Raw genomic sequence first — 20,201 nt, 5'->3', positions numbered from 1 at the left:
AATCTAAGTTTATATTTTAAATTATAAAAAGACCCGATCAAACATAATATCCAAAAGATTTCACCACATACCAATGACCTATTCTAACTAGACTTACCAATAATTTGACCAATCCCGGCCTTCGACCCAAAATATAATCAAACCAAGGTCTCTGGCCAAACATATAATCAAACTACGGCTTTCAACCCAACATATAATCAAATCATGCTCAAACCATCATAACCCAAATCAATCAGTAACAATCACAAGTAATGAAGTTCAAACACAATCAAGAATAATTACAACAAGTATGAAAATTAGCAGTTAAATAAAAATATTCACATAAGCAAACTAAATACAATATGCACATCCAAACAATGTCACATAAATGCATATGATGCATGCCTGTCCTGCTGGTCATGAGCTCACTTGTCGATTAAAGTGCCAGAACCCGACACATTTGGTAGCTAACCCGGATATGGAACACCACAACATAGAGCAAGCGGGACTAACCACAATCCTTGCATCTACCCAGATAGTAATACTCATCACATCCGTAGCAAGTGGGACAAACCACAGTTCTTGCGTCTACCCATGTCGGTGTTTCACCACAACCCGGATGCAAGTGAGACAAACCACAACCCTTACATCTTCCCAGGCAGGTGCCTTTCACCAAAATCCTGGATGCAAGTGGGACAATGCAGTATGCCACAACTCTTACATATACCCAAGCAGATGCCTTTTAACACCATCCTGGATGCAAATGGGACAACGCCGCAACCCTTACATCTATCCAGGCAGGTACCTTTCACCATAATTCTGGATGCAAGTGAGACAAACCACAACCCTTACATCTACCCAAGCAGGTACTTAAAATCTCAACCCGAAGCAAGTGAAGGCGAACCACAACCTTTACGTCTACCTAGGCAGGTGATAAATAATTATAAGGGCAAATCACACCTATAAACCAAATGGAGCTCAAAATTACACCATTCTACCAAAAAGAAAAACATTACAAAAATCTACCAGAAGGACAATTTTATGTAATTCGAATTAACCTGATTCGAATTACTCATTCTAACACTAATTCGAATCAGACCAATTCAAATTACTAGAGATACACATTGGTTTATGTAATTCGAAACAGTATGAGTTGATTTATGCATGCATGTGAAGTCCCTACTAATTCGAAACAGACTGTTTCGATTTATCCCCTAGTTTTGTTCTTATATAATTCGAATGGGACTGATTCGAATTACTATGCATTGAATTATTACAAATTTTTACAGTACTCCTAACATTTTTTAAGCCATCTTTTAAAATTATTTTGTATGGAATAAAATCTTTTTGTGGTATAATTTAAATAAATTTATTAAAAAAATTTATTAAAAAATATATTTACTCAATTTTTAAATATAATAATACTCTTTTACATAATTAATAATTTAAAAATTAAAAAAAATTATTTCATTTCATGCGAAGCAATTAAAAAAATTAAATTTAAATGCAAATATTCATGTATCTACTCAAATTTTAAATAAAATACTCTATATAATCAATAATAATTAAAAAATTAAAAAATATTTTATTCCATGCAAAGCAATTAAAAAAATGACTTACAAGATGTTAGGAGTAGCGTAAAAATTTGTAATGTCCCAGTAATTTAGGTAAGTAAATGATAAAAATATATTTTTTTTTAATTTTTAAATTATTATGGACTATGTAGAGTATTTTATTTAAAATTTGAATACATGCATGTATTTACTTAAATCACTAGGACATTACAAATTTTAATAGTACTCCTAACTTTTTTTAAGCCATTTTTTAAAATTATTTTGCATGGAATAAAATATGTTTTTGTGATATAATTTAAATAAATTTATTAAAAAAATTAATAATTTAGAAATAAAACAAAATATATTTTATTCTATGCATTAAAAATTAACAAAATATTTAATTACGAGACTTTTTCAAAATATTTATAAGCTATCAATTCGAATTCTATACAATACTCTTCAGCCCATTCTTGATAGCTCATAAATATTTTGAAAAAGTCTCATAATTAAATAGTTTGTTAGCTCATTTTTTCTTTTTAAATGGTTTTGTATGGAATAAAATAATTCTTTTAAATTTTTAAATTATTATTGATTATGTAGAGTATTTTATTTAAAATGTGAGTACATACATGAATATTTGCATTTAAATTTAATATTTTTTTAATTTCTTCGTATGAAATAAAATAATTTTTAAAATTTTAAAATTATTAATTATGTAAAAGAGTATTATATTTGTAATTTGAGTAAATATAATTTTTAATAAATTTTTTAATAAATTTATTTAAATTATACCACAAAAAAAATTTTATTTCATGCAAAATAATTTAAAAAATGACTTAAAAATGTTAGGGATGCTGTAAAAATTTGTAATTGCTGATGCATAGTAATTCGAATCAGCCCCATTCGAATTATATAAGAACAAAACCAGTGGATAAATCGAAACAGCTTGTTTCGAATTAGTAGGGACTTCACATGCATGCATAAATCGACTCAGGTTGTTTCAAATTACATAAATCTGACCAATTCGATTTGTAGGTATCTCTAGTAATTCGAATTGGTCTGATTCGAATTAGTGTTGGAATGGGTGATTCGAATGAGACTAATTCGAATTACATAAAATTGTCCTTGTGGTAGATTCTTGTAACGTTTTTTCTTTTGGTAGAATTGTATAATTTTGAGCTTCATTTGGTTTATATGTGTGATTTACCCTAATTATAATCAACTCACTTCATAATCGTAATCAAAATCAAATTCATATACTTTAACTCCTCTAAAACTTCTCAAAACTGAATGCTTCAATCAAATTAACCAACTTCAAAGTTCTTTTCAAGCTCAAAACTTTTCTTCAAAAACTAAAAAATCATCTTGTTTGCAATTTAAAATTTTAACTGAAACAACGTAACAATTTATTCTTTAATAATCACTTTAAAGTTCGCTAAAACACCCTAAATTATATTCTTTTTTTTTAGTTAAATCAAAATCAAATAAAATAATTATTCAATCAAATTAACCAAAATAGAATTTCTAAATTCTCATGAAAATTTCGGCAGCATCTCCTTTAAAACTCGAATTTTGCCACCCTTCTCGGGTCTAATCTAAACATCTCTCAAACCCTTCTCAATTATTTCCAGTATCAAATCATTTCCGAATATCAAATCATTTCCAAAATCAAACTAATTCCGATATTAAATCATTTCTAAATCTCAAATCATTTTCAAATATCAATTCACTTCCAATAAATCAAGAAAACAAATTCAACAAAGTCAACCAACAAACCAAAATACCCAGCCTTCTCAAATAGTCAATAAATCAATCAGGCAAATAATTACATTCATCCAGAGCAACTCAGTTCAATCCATAAGACTCATGTAATCATAAAAAATATATTTTTTACATTAATATCGACTTGTAATAATTCTTGATAATAAAACGGTTTTAAGAAAAAGCCCCTACCTCGAATAGTCAAAACCCATAAGTCATAAAACGCGTCAAAAACCCTTTTTCTCCTAGCTCGCGACAGCGGCAGTCGCAACCACAGCTCCATACTACTTCCGCAGCAACATCCGCACTTTAATCGCAACATGCAATAACCATAACTCAACTTGTACTTAGAGAAGAACCAAGGAATGGAGCAGTTGCAGTTCCGGTGATGACTTCCGACGAGCAGAACGGCGGTAGAGAGCTTCGGCGGCAACGCAGCAACTTGGTGTCGCCTGCAGCAGCACCAACATCCTCCATCGTCACCTCTTCTCTTTCGGCTAGACCCAAACAGCGACGATGATGGCTCCTGGCAGCTCCGGCGATAGCAACGGCAGCAATGGAGACCACCAACCACAGCGCCAACCAGGAACGATTCTGATGGTGGTGTTCAGCTTAACGGCGGCAGGAGCAACTTCCTCTCTTCTGTTTGGCAGCAATGGCGACGGCGAATCACGATAGCAACGGTTTGGTGAGACACGATGGCATGGACTGTCGACGATAGCTCCTCCAACTCGTGTCCCTTCCTCTCTCAGTGACGTTCAGCGACGACGCATGGACAGCGGCGACGCGTGGCTCCACGATTCCTCCTCTCTTTCCACGCGACCACGCCGTCGAAGATGTGGCGGCAGGCAAATCGACCACGACGGCACCTCCTTCCGCGTCTCCTTCTCTCTCGCGCTCGTTCTCGGACGCATCTCTCTCCCTTCCCTGCGACGGTTCGGCGGCGAGTTGAATAGTGGCTAGACGTGACGTCTCTCTCTGTGTGTGTGTCTCTTTCTCTCTCTCTCTCTCTTTGTGTGTGTGCGTGTATCTCTCTCTCTCTCTCTGTGTTGTCTACAGCGGAATTTTGACTTCTAATAGATACAAAATAATATGAAAGTGAACACTACTCACAATAATGCACTCGCTATATATTTTGTAAAGAGGAAAAAATAATATGAAAGATTTCTTCTAACTAACTCTATAAGATGATGTGAATAAGGATATTGTTATTATTATTAACCTCAATTACAATTCTAGAGACATATATATAGTATTTCTATGCAATAATTTCAACAAATAAGAAAAAAATTCTCCGACAAAAAACTCTTTACTAAATATTTTAAGTTCTCTCTTATTAAAACTCATTTATTTTACTTCCTAAAATTACTATTATCCTTCCTTTATTCTCACAATTCTCCACTTCAATTTGAAATCTACTCAAATTTTGGATGATCAAAGTATGGTATTTGTATCCCCATGCCTAATATGGAACAACATTGAGCAATTCTAAACAGTGTTGGAACTTGCTTCCTGATACTCCTTTAGTCAGCATGTTTGCGAGATTTTCATCTGTATGTACTTTTACAAGAGAAATGTTGCCTTTCTCTATAACAGCATGCACGAAGTGATATCTTACATCAATATGCTTGGTACGAGCATGATGAACCTGATTTTTAGCCAAATAAATTGTACTTTAACTATCACAACTCAGATTCACGCAATCTTACTGAAACCCCAAATCATCTAGAAGACCCCTTAGCCACAATGCTTCTTTCACTCCTTCTGCTACTGCCATGTACTCAGCATCTGTAGTAGATAGTTTCACTGTAGCTTGTAACATTGATCGCCAACTAACTGGAGCACCTTGTATTTTATATACATAACCGGTCGTAGAATATCTTCTTTCTAGATCACCAGCATAATCAGAATCAACAAAGCCGCTGATTTGACATGATTTTTCACTAAAGCATAAATCTATGTCAATGGTACCCTCCAAGTACTTTAATATCCACTTGATTGCTTCTCAGTGTGCCTTACCCGGATTTGCCATGAACCTGCTAACAATACTGACTGCCTGTGAAATATCTGGGCGTGTATACACCATAGCATACATTAGGCTACCGACTGCACTAGCATAAGGTACATTTTTCATGTAAGCCTTATCTTCTGCTACTATGGGAGATTGTTTACCAGAGAGCTTGAAATTTGGAGCCAACGGTGTTACTACTGGCTTAGCATTTTTCATTTTGAACTTTTCAATAACGTGTTCAATGTACCCTCTCTGGCTCAAGAACAATTTTTGGCTTGATCTCTCTCTTTTAATTTTTATGTCTACTATTTTTCGTGCAACACCCAAATCTTTTGTTTCAAATTCTTTACCAAGTTGAACCTTTAACCTATCTATCTCCACCTTGCTCTTAGAAGCAATAAGCATGTCATCCACATACAATAGAAGATAGATATAATCACTTCCAGAAAGGTTATGAATGTATACACAACAATCATAATTACTTCTGGAAAAACCTTGTTTTAACATAAAGGAGTCAAATTGCTTATACCACTGTCGAGGAGATTGTTTTCATCCATATAGCGATTTCTTTAAGCGACATACCTGATTTTCTTTACCCTCAACCTTGAAACCCTCAGGTTGATACATGTAAATTTCTTCCTCTAAGTCACCATGCAAAAAAGTTGTCTTTACATCTAGCTGTTCCAACTCAAGATTACCCTGAGCTACAAGACTCAAAAGCACCCTTATGGAAGTGTGCTTCACCACAGGAGAAAATATCTCGTTGTAATCAACACCTTCTTTTTGTGCAAATCCGTTTGCTACTAACCTAGCTTTGAATCTTGTACCATCTGACTTAGTAGGATCTTCTTTTCTTTTATACACCCATTTACAACCAATTGCAGTTTTTCCATGGGCAACGGGACCACCTCCCATGTCTTGTTCTTATGGAGAGATTGCATCTCTTCTTCCATGGCGACCAACCAACTTTCTCTATCTTTGTCTTTGATAGCAAGTTTGAAGGTGACTGGCTCATCATCCTCCATCGAGAGTGCATAATCTACCAAGTTTATCTGCTCATAATGTCTTATGGGCTTGTCTGACCCGAACTTCTGAACGAATTTATAATTTCTCTTTGGCCTAGTGGATGCCAAAGAATCCTACTGCTGCTGTTGTAATGCATGTGCATTTTCTCGCCGAATCTCCTCATGATCAAGTTCATCCTCTACATCATCTCGAGTAGCATTAGGATGCTCCACCTGAACATTATTAGAATCTATTTGTTGGTATTTAGACTCTATCTCCACCACTTGAGTATTTGAAGTTTTTCCAACATCACCATCATTTGGCATCGTATCTTTAGACAAAGCTACTATAGACCGTTCATCAAAGGTAACATCCCCGCTAATTACAAACTTAGAATCATTTATGCTCTAAAGACGATACCCTTGAACCCCTCTCGGATACCCCAAAAGATTGCCTTTTTAGCTCTATCATCAAGCTTATTATTTTTGACATGATAATAGGCTGTGCATCTAAAAACTCTGAGTTTCTCATAATCTGCATGTTCTCCTAACCACACCTTATAAAGTGTGTCTCCATCTAGAGAAGAATGTGGGGATCGGTTCACTATGTAGCAAGCTGTAGCAATCGACTCCGCCCGCCACTCTCTGCCTAACCCAAAATTAGAGCGCATACACTGTGCCTTCTCAAGTAGCGTACGATTCAGTCGTTCAGTGAGTCCATTCTGTTGTGGTGTTTCTTTAACTGTCCAGTGTCTCACAATGCCTTCTCGATCACAGAACTCCTTGAAAACCCTATCCGTGTACCCTGTGCCATTATCTGATCGTAGAGTTTTCAACTTCCTACCTGTTCGGTTTTCAACGATTGCTCTCCGTCGTTTAAAAGTGTCGAATACCTCATTCTTATACTTGAGGAAGTAAACCCAAACATACTTAGAATAATCATCAACAAAAGTAACAAAATACCTGGAACCACCCTAGGAAGTAACTTTAGATGGGCCCCAAACATCAGTATGCACGTAGTCTAACAATCCTCTGCTTTTGTGCTTGCTTGTAGAAAACTTCACTCTGTGTGCCTTTTCATACACGCAATGCTCACAAAATTCCATTTGTGGTTTCATCATATTCTTCAACAAACCTTGTCCACAAAGCAATGATAGACCTTTCTTTGACATATGTCCAAGCCGCATGTGCCATATTCTTGTGCAATTTGTTTGATCTCTACTTCCACCGATTTCAACTGCTAACTCACTTGTGATTGTTGTCCCCAAAAGAGAATAATGATTACCGTAAAAAACTCCCTTCATCACTACCAAAGAACCACGAACAACTTTTAGTACCCCATTTTCCGCAACTATTTTGCAACCATTTTTCTCCAACAAACCTATGGAGATAAGATTTTTCCGCAAGTCTGGAATATGTCTCACATCCATTAAAGTTCTTACTATTCCATCATGCATCTTGATTCTTATAGTACCCAATCCCACAGTTTTACAAGCATGATCATTGCCTATTAAAACTGTGCCACTATTTATACTTTGACAGGTAGTAAAGCACTTCCTATTTAGGCACATATGGTGAGATGCTCCTGAATCAAGAATTCACTTATCGAAGATTTCATAAGATTGTTTTGTCACAAAGTAATAGTCCTCCTCATCATTTGAGACGTAGCTTGCTTCTTGCTTTTCTTTTAGATTGTCATTGTTCTGTTTCTTGAAAGTTATCTTTTTATTTGGATAATTTGCCGCGAACAATCCTTATGCTTGATCATTATACTCTCTTCCATTTGAAGATGACATTACACTTGTAGCAACCTTACGTAGATCATTCGCTAAAAGTGATGCTCTCGTCTCATCCATGGTCAGATTGTCACCCAACAGCATCAATGTCTGCACCAGATTTTCATAGGACTTCGGTAATGAAAGTAACAATGAGTATCTGATCCTCATCATCAACCTTCACATCTATATCCTTTAAGTTTGATATAATCCTATCAAACTTATTGATATAGTCTCGGATTGAGGTACCTTCTTCCATCTTGCATGTATACAATTTGGATTTTAAGTAGATCCTGTTAGTTAGAGTCTTCGTCATGAAGTTACTCTTTGACTTTACCCAAACGCCTGCTGCAGTTGCTTCTTCATTTACTAAAAAAGCAACATCCCTCTCAAGGCATAAGATTATTGCAGCCTGCGTCTCAAGATCTAATTCTTCCCAATCCTCATCTTTCATTTTCTCCGACTTTTCTTTTTTTCCTACTAGTGCCTTGTGTAATTTTTGTGATATAAGCATATTTTTCATCTGCATCCTCCAATAAGAAAAATAATTTTTCCCATTAAACTTCTCGATTTCATATTTTCCTACTTTGACATTACCACTAGTAGAAGCCATTATATTCAAAATTGAATTTTACCACGCAAATAATGAATAATATAATGTTGCCTCTCGATACCAATTGTTGAGTCTACAGCGGAATTTTGACTTCTAATAGATACAAAGTAATATGAAATTGAATACTACTCACGATAATGCACTCGCTATATATTTTTGTAAAGAGGAAAAAACAATATGAAAGATTTATTCTAACTAACTCTATAAGATGATGTGAATAAGGATATTGTTATTGTTATTAACTTCAATTACAATTCTAGAGACGTATATATAATATTTCTATGCTATAACTTCAACGAATAAGAATAAATTCTCCGACAAAAAACTTCTTACTAAACATTTTGAGTTCTCTCTTATTAAAACTCATTTATTTTACTTCCTAAAATTACTCTTATCCTTCTTTTGTTCTCACAGTGGTGTTGAGGGTGGCTGTGTGTGAGGGTGTGAGGGGTAAAGGGGTGGGGACGTGAGTGAGTTGAGTGGGTTAGAGTTAGTGTGTTTGGATTTTAGAAATTGGGTAATTGGATTTTAATTTTGGGAATTAAGGTTTCTTTTGGAAACAAATAATAAAATTAAGGTATAAAATAATAATTAAAAATAAAATATGATTTTATATAATTACTCTCAAAAATATTACTTATTTTTATTTATAAAATTATTTTTTAAATAAATATTTTAATTTAAAAATTAAAAATAATTAAATTAATTTTTTTATTTATAAAATAAGATTTAAATTTAAATATTTAAATTAAAATATATAAAATTTTTATTATTTTTTAATTATTAAAATTTTAAAAATTAAATAAAAAATTATTCCAATAATATAAATTTTTTTAAAATTATAATATTTTTATAAATATAATAAATTATAAATAACTTATTATTTAATTTTTTAAAATTGGAAGTCTTACCGTACGAAGTTAGACCTTTTTCTTTTGGAAATAGATCATCTCCAATAAAAAAAAATACTTAAGAGAATAAAATGTGATCTTTTACTTTTAATTTTTTAAGTGAAACTAAAATTATATAAGAAAAAAAAATAATAAAAAATTAGATAGCATCCCATTTTTTTTTTTCATTGAAGAGAATTCATTCCCTTCTCTTTTAACTATCTCCTCTTTCGATTTTCACGCTCAGTATAACACGCTTATGTCGAAAATGTACATACTTTCATTCCTCCTTTGTTGCTTCTTGTTTCGATCCTTAACACATCAAACGTCAAGGTCTGGTCGAAATCTTTTTGCAACAAAATTCATCTAAAATTAAGAGATAATAATAATAATAATAATAATAATAATAATAATAATATATCATGGTGAATTGGTGATATTTTTTGGTGTCTTTTTTATTTATTTATGAATTGGTGATATAAACATACTTTTATTTATTGTATTTTTAACACTTGCATTTATCCATTTCTATTACTATATATAACACGAGATTTGTATCGAGCATAATGTTAATTATTCCCTTTAAGGCTGCCTTTCTATACACGGTTGTGAATAGTATCATCCACTTGTTGAGTCACCAGCCTTGTGGCATCGACCCACCAAATCACTCTTTCATTTTTTTATAATTTATTTTAATTTTCATTATAAGAAACAATCATTATAACGTATAAGAGTACTTTACTTTACATATCAACACTCGTGAATGCTATCCACTAATATCCAGCTGGAAGTCTCCGTACATCTCTCTATTTTTATGATTCATCACTTATTCTTAGAGCTGTACACGGATTGGATCGGATCGGATATAGCCTAAAATTCTATTCGATCTGTATTGTACTCATCGGATCGGATCGGATACGATATCCGCATTTTTTTAGGTCGGATCGGATCGGATATCGAGTATATCTGCATAATTAAAAAAAATTATTTTAAGATTCTATTTGACTATTTTTACAAAAAAAATCAAAAAAATTTATTTTTTTATCTGTTTAAGCCTATTTACTCCTAAAATATTATCAATAATATTTCTTTTGAATAACAAAAACAAAATAATAACACAAGATTTAAGTTTAATTATTCTAAGTTGAAGTACAACATAAAAAATTAAAAACAAAATATCATAAAATTCATAAATAACACACTAAAATTCATACCACATTAGGGTTTATTTTCTTAAACTATACTATTTATATGTGATGTGCGGATATGCGGATTTGCGGATCGGATCCGCGGACTGCCAAATCCGCAATCCGATCCGACCATAGTGCGGATCCGATCCTATCCGATCCGATGGCTCTGCAGATCGGATAATATCCGCAAAATTCGGATCGGATGTGGATAATTACCGCGGATATGCGGATATTATCCGATCCATGTGCAGCCCTACTTATTCTTTTCCCTTTTTTTTTTGTTTGGTAGAGTTCTTTTCCTTTTAATATATGCTAAAATAATTACAATGTATAATGTATAATTAATTTGTTGTTAATACATTTATTTTTATTCTAATTAATAATTGGAAAAATTGCATGCGCTTTTATGTAGTGTGAGACGGTTTTTCTTATAATATAAGTCAACCATAAAATCCATATCTTTATGTGAGAATCGAATTTTATTAAGAAAAGAATCTTATTTACTAAATTTTACAGAAATAACTAAATCATATACTATCATTTACAAAGACCTTTTAAAGTAATCAACAACAAAGGCTCGGTTTAGTAAATTTTTTTAATTAATTTATAAAAATTATTTTTTGAAAGATATTTTTTTTAAATTATAGTATTTATATTTAATAAATTAAAAATAAATTAAAAATAAATTTTAATAAATACAAATAACAATAAATATTTCATAAAATATTTTTTAAAATTAAAAATATTATAATAGATATTAATATAAGAATTAAATTTAAATACTAATTAATATATAAAATTATATTAGACTTTTTAACTTTAATTATCATAAGTATAAGCTATCTTGAAAAAGTTCTATTTTATGACTTGATTTGGTAAAACTTTTGAGAAAGTACTTAAACTCTTTGTGTTGCATTTGGTAAATAAAAAAAAATTATGTGCCTGTGCTGGTAATATTTAAAATATAAGGGTATTTTTGAAAGCATCTAAGATAAAACTTTTAAAGGTGATTTATGCTTATTAAAATTATAAAGTCTAATATAACTTTATTTATTAATTAATATTCAAATTTAATTTTTACATTAATGCCTATTATAATATTTTAAAATTTTAAAAATTATTTTATCAAATATACTTGTTGTTACTTGTGTTAATTAAAAGTCTTTTTTAATTTAATTTACTAAACATAGATGCTATAATTTTTAAAAAAATATTTTTTAAAAATTAACCTTTTAAACTATTTTTAAAAAATAAAAATTTTACCAAATTAAATCTAAATATTTTTAAAAATACCTCTATCTTTAAAAAACTATAAGTATAAACATATAATTTTTTTTATTTATCAAAACACAAAATTATGAATTTGTACTTTTTAAAAACTACTAACACTTCTTCAAAAAAATATTTTCAAACCAAACCCTTTCAAACATTATTATTAATAGTACAATACATATTTAGACATCCATTTAATTTATTTTTTTTACATCAATAATGTATCAAAATGGAAAACCCACAATACTTATAACATACAAACATATTAAATTATAGAAAATAAAATTCAAAATTAACTTTTTTGAACAAATAATCAGTTAAGAGTTTTTCTTTAGACTTTTCCCCTTTTCTATAGACTACTTTGTTGACTTATGACTAGTTAGAGGAGAGTAATATGCTTTAGAAAAGGTTTAGGGTCCAGTATTTTTTTAATAATTTGGCTACTACTTAGCCATCAAAAGAAAAGTGAGTAATTTTTTATTATTAGATATAATTTTACACTATTAAAAATATTATTGATAATTAATTAATAATTATAAAACACAAAATTTACTGTCCCTAGCACTCCTCTTATTATGCTTTGTCCAAATTGATGTTTATTTTGAAATAAAAGAAGTATTAAGCAGAACCGAACAGTAACAATATAACATACATGTAAGTATCATCACATAAAAGTAATAACAGTAATAATTGAAGTGTAGGCAAGGAGGGTTCATGGATGAACATCACATACAACATAACTGTTTTCTTGCAATGAAATCAAGGGCGGACACATGAGCCACGTGTAAGAAATAGGGAGATGGTAGAGCAGAGAGAAGAGAGAGACACTAGATTCCTTGTCGATTAAAATAAGGTTAGAGAAGACGAGAGAGAGAAGGGGAGGGGTTGGGTTTGGTACTCTCTCTCTCTCTTTCTCTCTCTGTGTAATGTAATGTAAATGTAAATTGTAAGAAAGAAGGTAGAAACGACGGTCATTACTAAATTAAGGTTCCAAGAATGTGATCCAAAACATAAAAAACCCACCTTCCATTTCTCACATCTCACCCTCCCTTTTCCGCTGCTGCCTCCGCCTCCGCCTCATCGCTTTTCCGTCCACGCGCCGCCTCCATCTCCCAACACTCTGAATCTGAGCATAACGCGCTTTTTGCGCCTTCTTTTCTCCGATTCGGTTCTTCCCACCTCCGTTTCCTCATGGATCCGGATTCTAGAAGCTCATCTTGACCTCGATTCTCTTCTCTCTCCTGAGTTTCTTACCTTTCTCAGCTGATTCGCTGCGTTTTGATCTGTTTCTAACTTGCTTCTATGTTCCAGGTATTGCTTCATCTGCTCTCTCTCTCTCTCTCTCTCTCTCTCTCTAATAAAAACTTTTCTTTGGGAGGGGTGTAGTTTCATGAATAATCGTTCTGCATTCTGGTTAATTGCCTGAAATGGGGATTAGCGTTATTCTTAGATCTTCGGGTATCTGCATAGATGCAGCTCGATTTATTTACGTATTAGGTTATTCCCTTGTTATGCTGTTGGTAAATAGAAAAAAAATGTGTTAGAAGTTTGTTAAGGATGTAAAAAGTTTAGATTTTAAGCTACTTTTCTCTGGAAATAAAAAGCACTCTTTTTTAGTAGTAACCTTGTTGGATGGTGAATGTGATCCAATGTAGTTTACCCTGAGATTGGCTATTTGTGAAAATGGGCTGCTTATAGTTTCGATTTCATTCAATCTAGGGTTGCTTCTGGATGTGTGACATCTCTGTTAAGAGATAGTAGTACTGCTTGTTTATATTTGTTACATTTAACGATCATGTGTTTTCCTATTGGTATGGGAGATTGAAACAGTGGAGATTTACCTCAATTTCTGTTTCAGTGGTGACATTGTTGTGGTGGAAGGAACACCTTGTATGCTGAGCTGCAATGTCGTTCAAAAGCATAGTACGCGAACTCAAGGAGATGAGAGATGGGATTGGTAGCTTATCGAGGCGGAGCGCAGAAAGCAAGCATTGGCACAGTAGAGTAAAGTCACATGTTGTTCCTGATGTCACTCTAAATCCACTTGAACCTGTTCAACAGGGGCAGTGGGCACATCTACCACCTGAGTTACTTCTGGACATAATTCATAGGGTTGAAGAGAGTGAGACATCTTGGCCTGCACGCACCGTTGTTGTGTCGTGTGCTTCAGTATGTAAATCATGGAGGGCTGTTACAAAAGAGATTGTCAATACTCCTGAGCAGTGCGGAAGGCTCACGTTTCCTATTTCATTGAAACAGGTAATATTTTCTTTTTCCGGTTTAATGGCCCAACTGTTTGTCTACTTTTCCCATTGGATATTCTGTTACTTATGTAATATTTCATTTGTGTATAATCAGCCCGGTCCTCGTGAGTCACCAATTCAGTGCTTTATCAGGAGAAACAGAGAAACTTCAACATATTTATTGTACTTCGGTCTTGTGCCATGTAAGTTTTCATTGCTTATGCAATCCATTTCATTTTTAAAAGAAAAGGGTTGTCGAATTTGCCGTTACTCTTCGAAACTTGGAGTTAATGATTTTGAATGCGAAGTGCCGGTTTCTTGCCTTAAATGAATGGGATTCATCATAAGTAAATGTCATTTACAACCTATTAAATAAGAGAAATTATTTACGTACACAAGTCATCATCCGAATCAGTTCGTGTGTTTTCTTTCCCTCCTTTCAAGATCCATCGAGCCAGCTTATTGAATTTGGATGAAATGTGCTCTTGAATGTATACCTAAGAAGCTTGTTTTTGCTTTGATTTTACTTATACAGCGGAGAATGGGACTGATAAGTTGTTATTAGCTGCTAAAAAGATAAGAAGGGCAACAGGCATAGACTTTGTCATATCTTTGGTTGCAAATGATTTTTCTCGGTCCAGCAACACATATGTTGGTAAACTAAGGCAAGTCTTGGTCAATTGAAAATTCTTTTCAAATTTTTCACCTTGTTCCATATCATATCTCCAACTCGATCACAATCTTTGGCAGGTCTAATTTTTTGGGAACCAAGTTCACTATCTGCGACAACCAATCTCCCCATCAAGCTGGAACTCAGCCAAATGGTCGTTCTAGTAAGAGATTCCACACTAAGCAGGCGTCTCCGAGGGTTTCAGCAGGTAACTACACCGTTGGCACCATTGCCTATGAGCTTAATGTCCTACGCACGAGAGGGCCACGGAGGATGAACTGTACCATGAACTCCATACCTGTGTCAGCTATCCAAGAAGGAGGCACCGCCCCAACCCCGACATCTCTTCCTCAGATAATTGATGAGCAATTCCCTTTGTCGCCATCACTGAAAGGAAAAGCTCCAATAATAGACGTAAGCTCCACAAGCCTCTTGGAGATGCCAGTGCAAAGCCAAGGCTTGGTTGAGCCCCTAGTACTTAAAAACAAGGCCCCCAGATGGCATGAGCAGCTGCAATGCTGGTGCCTAAACTTTAAGGGTCGTGTTACGGTGGCGTCTGTTAAGAACTTCCAACTTGTTGCCGCTGTTGATCCATCTCATAATTTGTCCACCGCAGAGCAAGAAAAGGTAATTTTGCAGTTTGGAAAGATTGGGAAAGACATATTTACCATGGATTATCGATATCCACTCTCTGCCTTCCAAGCCTTTGCGATATGCTTGAGCAGCTTTGATACTAAACCAGCCTGTGAATGAGACCCATGTCGCAGGATCATCACCTGCTGGTCTGTTTCATATAAATATATATACACTATTCTAGGCACAGTCCATCACATGCAGCTGAAAATCTTAGCTATGCAGTGGTTAGTAATCCCGCCCCCTCCTCCTCTGCGGTGGTGGGGCTGCTCCCCCTTTTGTCCTCCTCCTCCTCTGATGTGTTAGATGTTGATTGTGGATTTTAACCTGTATGTTATTTCCTAGCTCTGCTACTAAGATTAAATTTAGTAAATCTTCTATTGTATAATATATAGTCGCATAGTACTCTTAACTAATGAACCTCCTTTCATTTTCCTTTATCACTTAATTTGAAGTTATAGTTTTTCTTTGCCGAAGATTATTGTTTTCCTTCTATGATTACTTGTCAGCAGCCATGCACGCATTTTGCAAGATCCCAGTATCATTTTCACTGTTATTTCAAACGATTTTTTGCTCATATCATCGGGAAAAAAAAATTAAATCCTCGGCTATGTGGTGCATGGTGCATGTTGTTTCAAGTTTTCTTGCAAAATAAATAATTGGAGTTCGGAGAATCTTCCGAGGAAGACGAGGTTAAAGAATATCCAAGAGAAAATTGAGAGTAACAAAATGAACTCTAAAATTCAAAGAAATGTAAATGTATTGTTTTGTAAAAACGAAAACACTCTCCATTGTAGGAATAAAGACAAAAGAAAAAGGAAATCTTTTATTTTGCTAAACACCAAATACTACAAAAAGAAAAGCTAACAGAAGAGATTGGGGATTTACAAAGAACGATGCTTTATAATGAGTTATTCTTTGTTAGAGCTTTCTTGTTATTTTCACAATTATTGTTGCTACTAGCTTCTCACTTTCAAAGATCTCCAAATTTTTTACCTATCATAACGCCCTCTTTCAATATCTCTACTTGCTGTGTGTCACCAAACTGCAAATTCTATGGTTCTATTTTGCACCATAGCATTCACAAAAAGAGAGGAAGACCAAATCTCAGGAGCAGAATCGCATTGCATTAAGGCGTGAAGGATTATTCTATTGCTATTTCTGCATCTTGGGCACATTGCTGAAGTATCTGAGAATCTCTGGTTGATCAAATTAAGTAAAGGTAATTTTTCATGAGCTACTCTCCACAGAAAATTTTTTACTTTGGATGATAATTTTAACCTCCAAATTAATTTCCAAAGCATTGAATTTGTCATCACCATTGGAAGGCGCTCAACTGGCGCATGAAAAAAATTATAAGTCACCCAGTACCTGAGGTCACATCGTACTGCTTCCTCTTGTTCCAAACCCATTCAAGCTTGTCCTCACCATTGTCATTCAATAGCAGGGAGAAAATTCGCGAACTGAACTTAGGGGAAAAACTGCTTCAATTAGCTCTTTATTATTCCATCTTTTATCCATGGTAAATAAATCATGTACCCAATTGATGTTTGTTATTGGATTATTGTTGTTATGAGTCTAAAAGGGTAGAGTAGGGGTAACCATGGGTCTTCCCATGCCAGATTTTATACTCCATTTCAAACTCTTTTCTACCACTTTTCTTCCCTCTAGTAGACTTTGTCAACCCTAGGAAGGTTGGTTTCCTTTATCTACTAAAATAGGGTTAATGTATCTATAGTATTTTTCTTTGAGCATACGCGCAAGTAGCGAATTAGGCTCAGTAGTAATTCACCAAAACTGTTTACCCAACAAGGCTAGGTTCTGGGCTCTGAGATCCTTGAATCCCAATGCGCCTTCTTTTTTGGGTCTGGTCATATAATCCCAACTAACCCAAGCCATCTTTCTCTTCATTCCCTTTTGACCTGCCAAAACTGTCTTAAAATCCTGTGTATTTCTTCCACTAAAGAATCTGGAAGCTTGAAACATGAAAGCATATATATTGGAATAACTTCTCTAACAGTTCTGATTAAAATATGTCTGCCTCTTCACAGATTAAACTCTTTTTTGAACTTTATCCTTTATTGCACCGAATATAGTCCTTTTAGATATCTGAATAATAGATGGAACACCTAGATATTTATCTTCTGCCACATACTCTATGTTAAGTAACTCTACTAGCTGTTGTCTTCTGGCGAGTAGGGTGTTTAGACTAAAAAAAACTGCTGATTTCTGGAGGTTAATTTTCTGTCCGCTAAACATCTCATAATGTGATTGAGTAGAGATAGGATATTGTTTCATGATTCCTCATTAACCTTCCCAAATAAGATAGAGTCATTAGTAAAGAGAAGATGATTGACTGTTGGAGACCTTCTGTGAATCTAAATCCCCTAAATAGACCTGTTTTGCTCTGCCTTGTATAACAGATAGGATAATCCTTCCGCACAAAATAGAAATAGATAAGGTGACAAAGGATCTCCTTGTTAGCTAACCCTTATTGGATTAAAAAAGCCATAAGGTTGACTTTTCACAAGAACATAATAAGAAATAGTAGTGACTAATTCTCTGATCCAAGAAATCCATCTGGTTCCAAAACCCATTCTCTCCATGATGAACCATAAAAAACACCACTCAACTCTATCATATACTTTACTCATATCCAATTTAATAGTCATTTCATATTCCAATCTCCACCTGTTAGTTTTGAGGTAGTGTATACATTCATGAGCTATTAAAATATTGTCAGAAATAATCTAACTTTTAAAAACGCATTCTGGTTTGGACTTATTAAATTATTCATAAACTCCTGAAGTCTATGTACCAGAATTTTAGAAATAATCTGATAAATGATTGAGGATAAGCTAATAGGTCCGACCTGTGACATGTCTCTAGCATCCGGGATCTTAGGGATCAAGCAAATCTGTATATAGTTAAATGTCTTGAGCATTTTACCTCCACCAAAAAAGCTACGAACTGCCTTAAAAATATCACTACCCACAATGTCTCAATAAAACTGAAAAAACTGTATTGTGAAGCCATCCTCACCTGGAGCATTTTGAAGACAAATGCTAAAAATGAATCTCTTAATTTTCTCCATAGAGATTGGTCTCATTAGCCTCCAGTTCATGAAAATGAAACTCTAAAAACGGTTAAAGACAAAATGATCTCTAAAAAATATATTTTGCTAGATAAAATAATTCAAACATTTGGTTAACGATTAATTTACTAAGTCAACTGTCAATTATTTATAAAATTATTAATGTACCCCCATATTCTCTCTCCTAACTTACCATCCTCTCCAACTCCATTCCCATTTCTTGCCTCCATTCATTCTATTGCCATCAACCGACTCTGTTACTGTCATTATCGTTGTCATTGTCATCATCATTAAATTGTCACTAAATTGAACCAAATTCACTAATATATTTAACAATTTCTTTTTCCAAGTTCATAGTCTCTTCTATAGTAAAAAAAACTCAATTGTATAATGACTAAATCCTTATCATCATATATTATTTGTAGAGAAGAGTTGTATTTTTTGCAAGACACCAATTAAAAAGATGCATAAAAACATAGGGGCTGGTTCTACTGCTGAAGGGTGGGAATGGTGGGTGCTCGTTGGAGTTCTTTAACTAATAAATTTTATAAATTTATGTGTGCAAATTCAAAAAAATATGAGTATAAATTACATTGATTTATATGTATAAAACTTTAGTAAATATATCTGCAAATTATATGTTTTTTATATGCAAAAAAATTTCTGTAAATATAAGTGTAAATTATTGCTGGTCAAGTATTGACAAAAAATGAAGCATTACTTATTTAAAAATACTAGATAACCAAGTTTTTTTTTTGGATTAACTACCAATTCGGTATCCATGAAAGATGTTATCAACAAAACAGTCTCTAAATAATTTGAAAATACGACAAAAAGAATCAATAAATATTATATTTTTTATAAGTAACCATAGAACTTTCATATTTAGCATATAACTTATTCATTTGATCTAAATTTTGGTGGCAAACATTTGAAAAGATTTTGGAGATGCACAAAAACAATTCAGACCAAACTTTTATCTTCTCTAGGTTTTTATTTTTATTTTTCAACAAGTTGTGGTCATTCACAATAACAAAAATTCACTTAGAAAAGATTATCAAATTTTAAAGATGAAAAGATCTTATTTTTCTAATAATGATTGCAAAAATTTGCATTCAAATTTAATCGCTAAAATCGTTTTTAAAATATATATTTAATATCTAATTCCTTTTATCATGTTTTTTTAAATATTTCGGGAATTTATTTGTGGTTGACATCTTTTGGAATTCGTTTTGTCAGGGATGTGAATTTTCGGGTACCATTTCAATAGTTTACTCCTTTTTTTTTTAACCAAATACAACCAAGTCAAATTTATGTATGTGCATTTTTTCTTCATATTATTCTTCTTCCTTCTCTTCTTCCTTTTCATCATCATCATCATCATCACCTCCTCTTCCTCCACCTTCTTCTCCTCCTCCTCTTCCTCCTCCTTCGTCGTTGTCGTCGTCGTCATCATCATCATCATCTCTTTTTCTAAAAAGGAATAAGAGAAAATTGCAGCACTCTTATT

At 33.3% G+C, this 20,201-nt stretch overlaps 1 protein-coding gene across 1 annotated transcript; it reads left to right on the top strand.

The window, feature by feature from the left end:
- Positions 1-12,835: 12,835 nt before the first annotated feature.
- On the top strand, positions 12,836-16,073 carry LOC107642886 (tubby-like F-box protein 5). The gene is made up of 5 exons (XM_016346382.3): positions 12,836-13,362; positions 13,910-14,310; positions 14,410-14,497; positions 14,830-14,959; positions 15,045-16,073. Exons 2-5 carry the CDS (start codon positions 13,957-13,959, stop codon positions 15,715-15,717), a joined length of 1,245 nt encoding a protein of 414 aa, XP_016201868.1. The 5' UTR covers positions 12,836-13,362; positions 13,910-13,956; the 3' UTR covers positions 15,718-16,073.
- The last annotated feature ends 4,128 nt before the right edge of the window (positions 16,074-20,201 follow it).

Source organism: Arachis ipaensis, chromosome B5, assembly GCF_059453495.1.
Source record: "Arachis ipaensis isolate K30076 ecotype BB chromosome B5, ASM5945349v1, whole genome shotgun sequence".
In the NCBI taxonomy this organism is placed as follows: Eukaryota; Viridiplantae; Streptophyta; class Magnoliopsida; order Fabales; family Fabaceae; genus Arachis; species Arachis ipaensis.
This window is presented reverse-complemented; position numbering and strand designations above follow the sequence as displayed.

What these genes read in the sequence shown, in the direction of transcription:
- LOC107642886 (XM_016346382.3), top strand. Translation starts at nt 13,957, where the DNA reads ATGTCGTTCAAAAGCATAGTACGCGAACTCAAGGAGATGAGAGATGGG. An exon ending in TTCCTATTTCATTGAAACAG is followed by an intron (nt 14,311 to 14,409) that starts GTAATATTTTCT and finishes GTGTATAATCAG; the next exon opens with CCCGGTCCTCGTGAGTCACC. An exon ending in ACATATGTTGGTAAACTAAG is followed by an intron (nt 14,960 to 15,044) that starts GCAAGTCTTGGT and finishes AATCTTTGGCAG; the next exon opens with GTCTAATTTTTTGGGAACCA.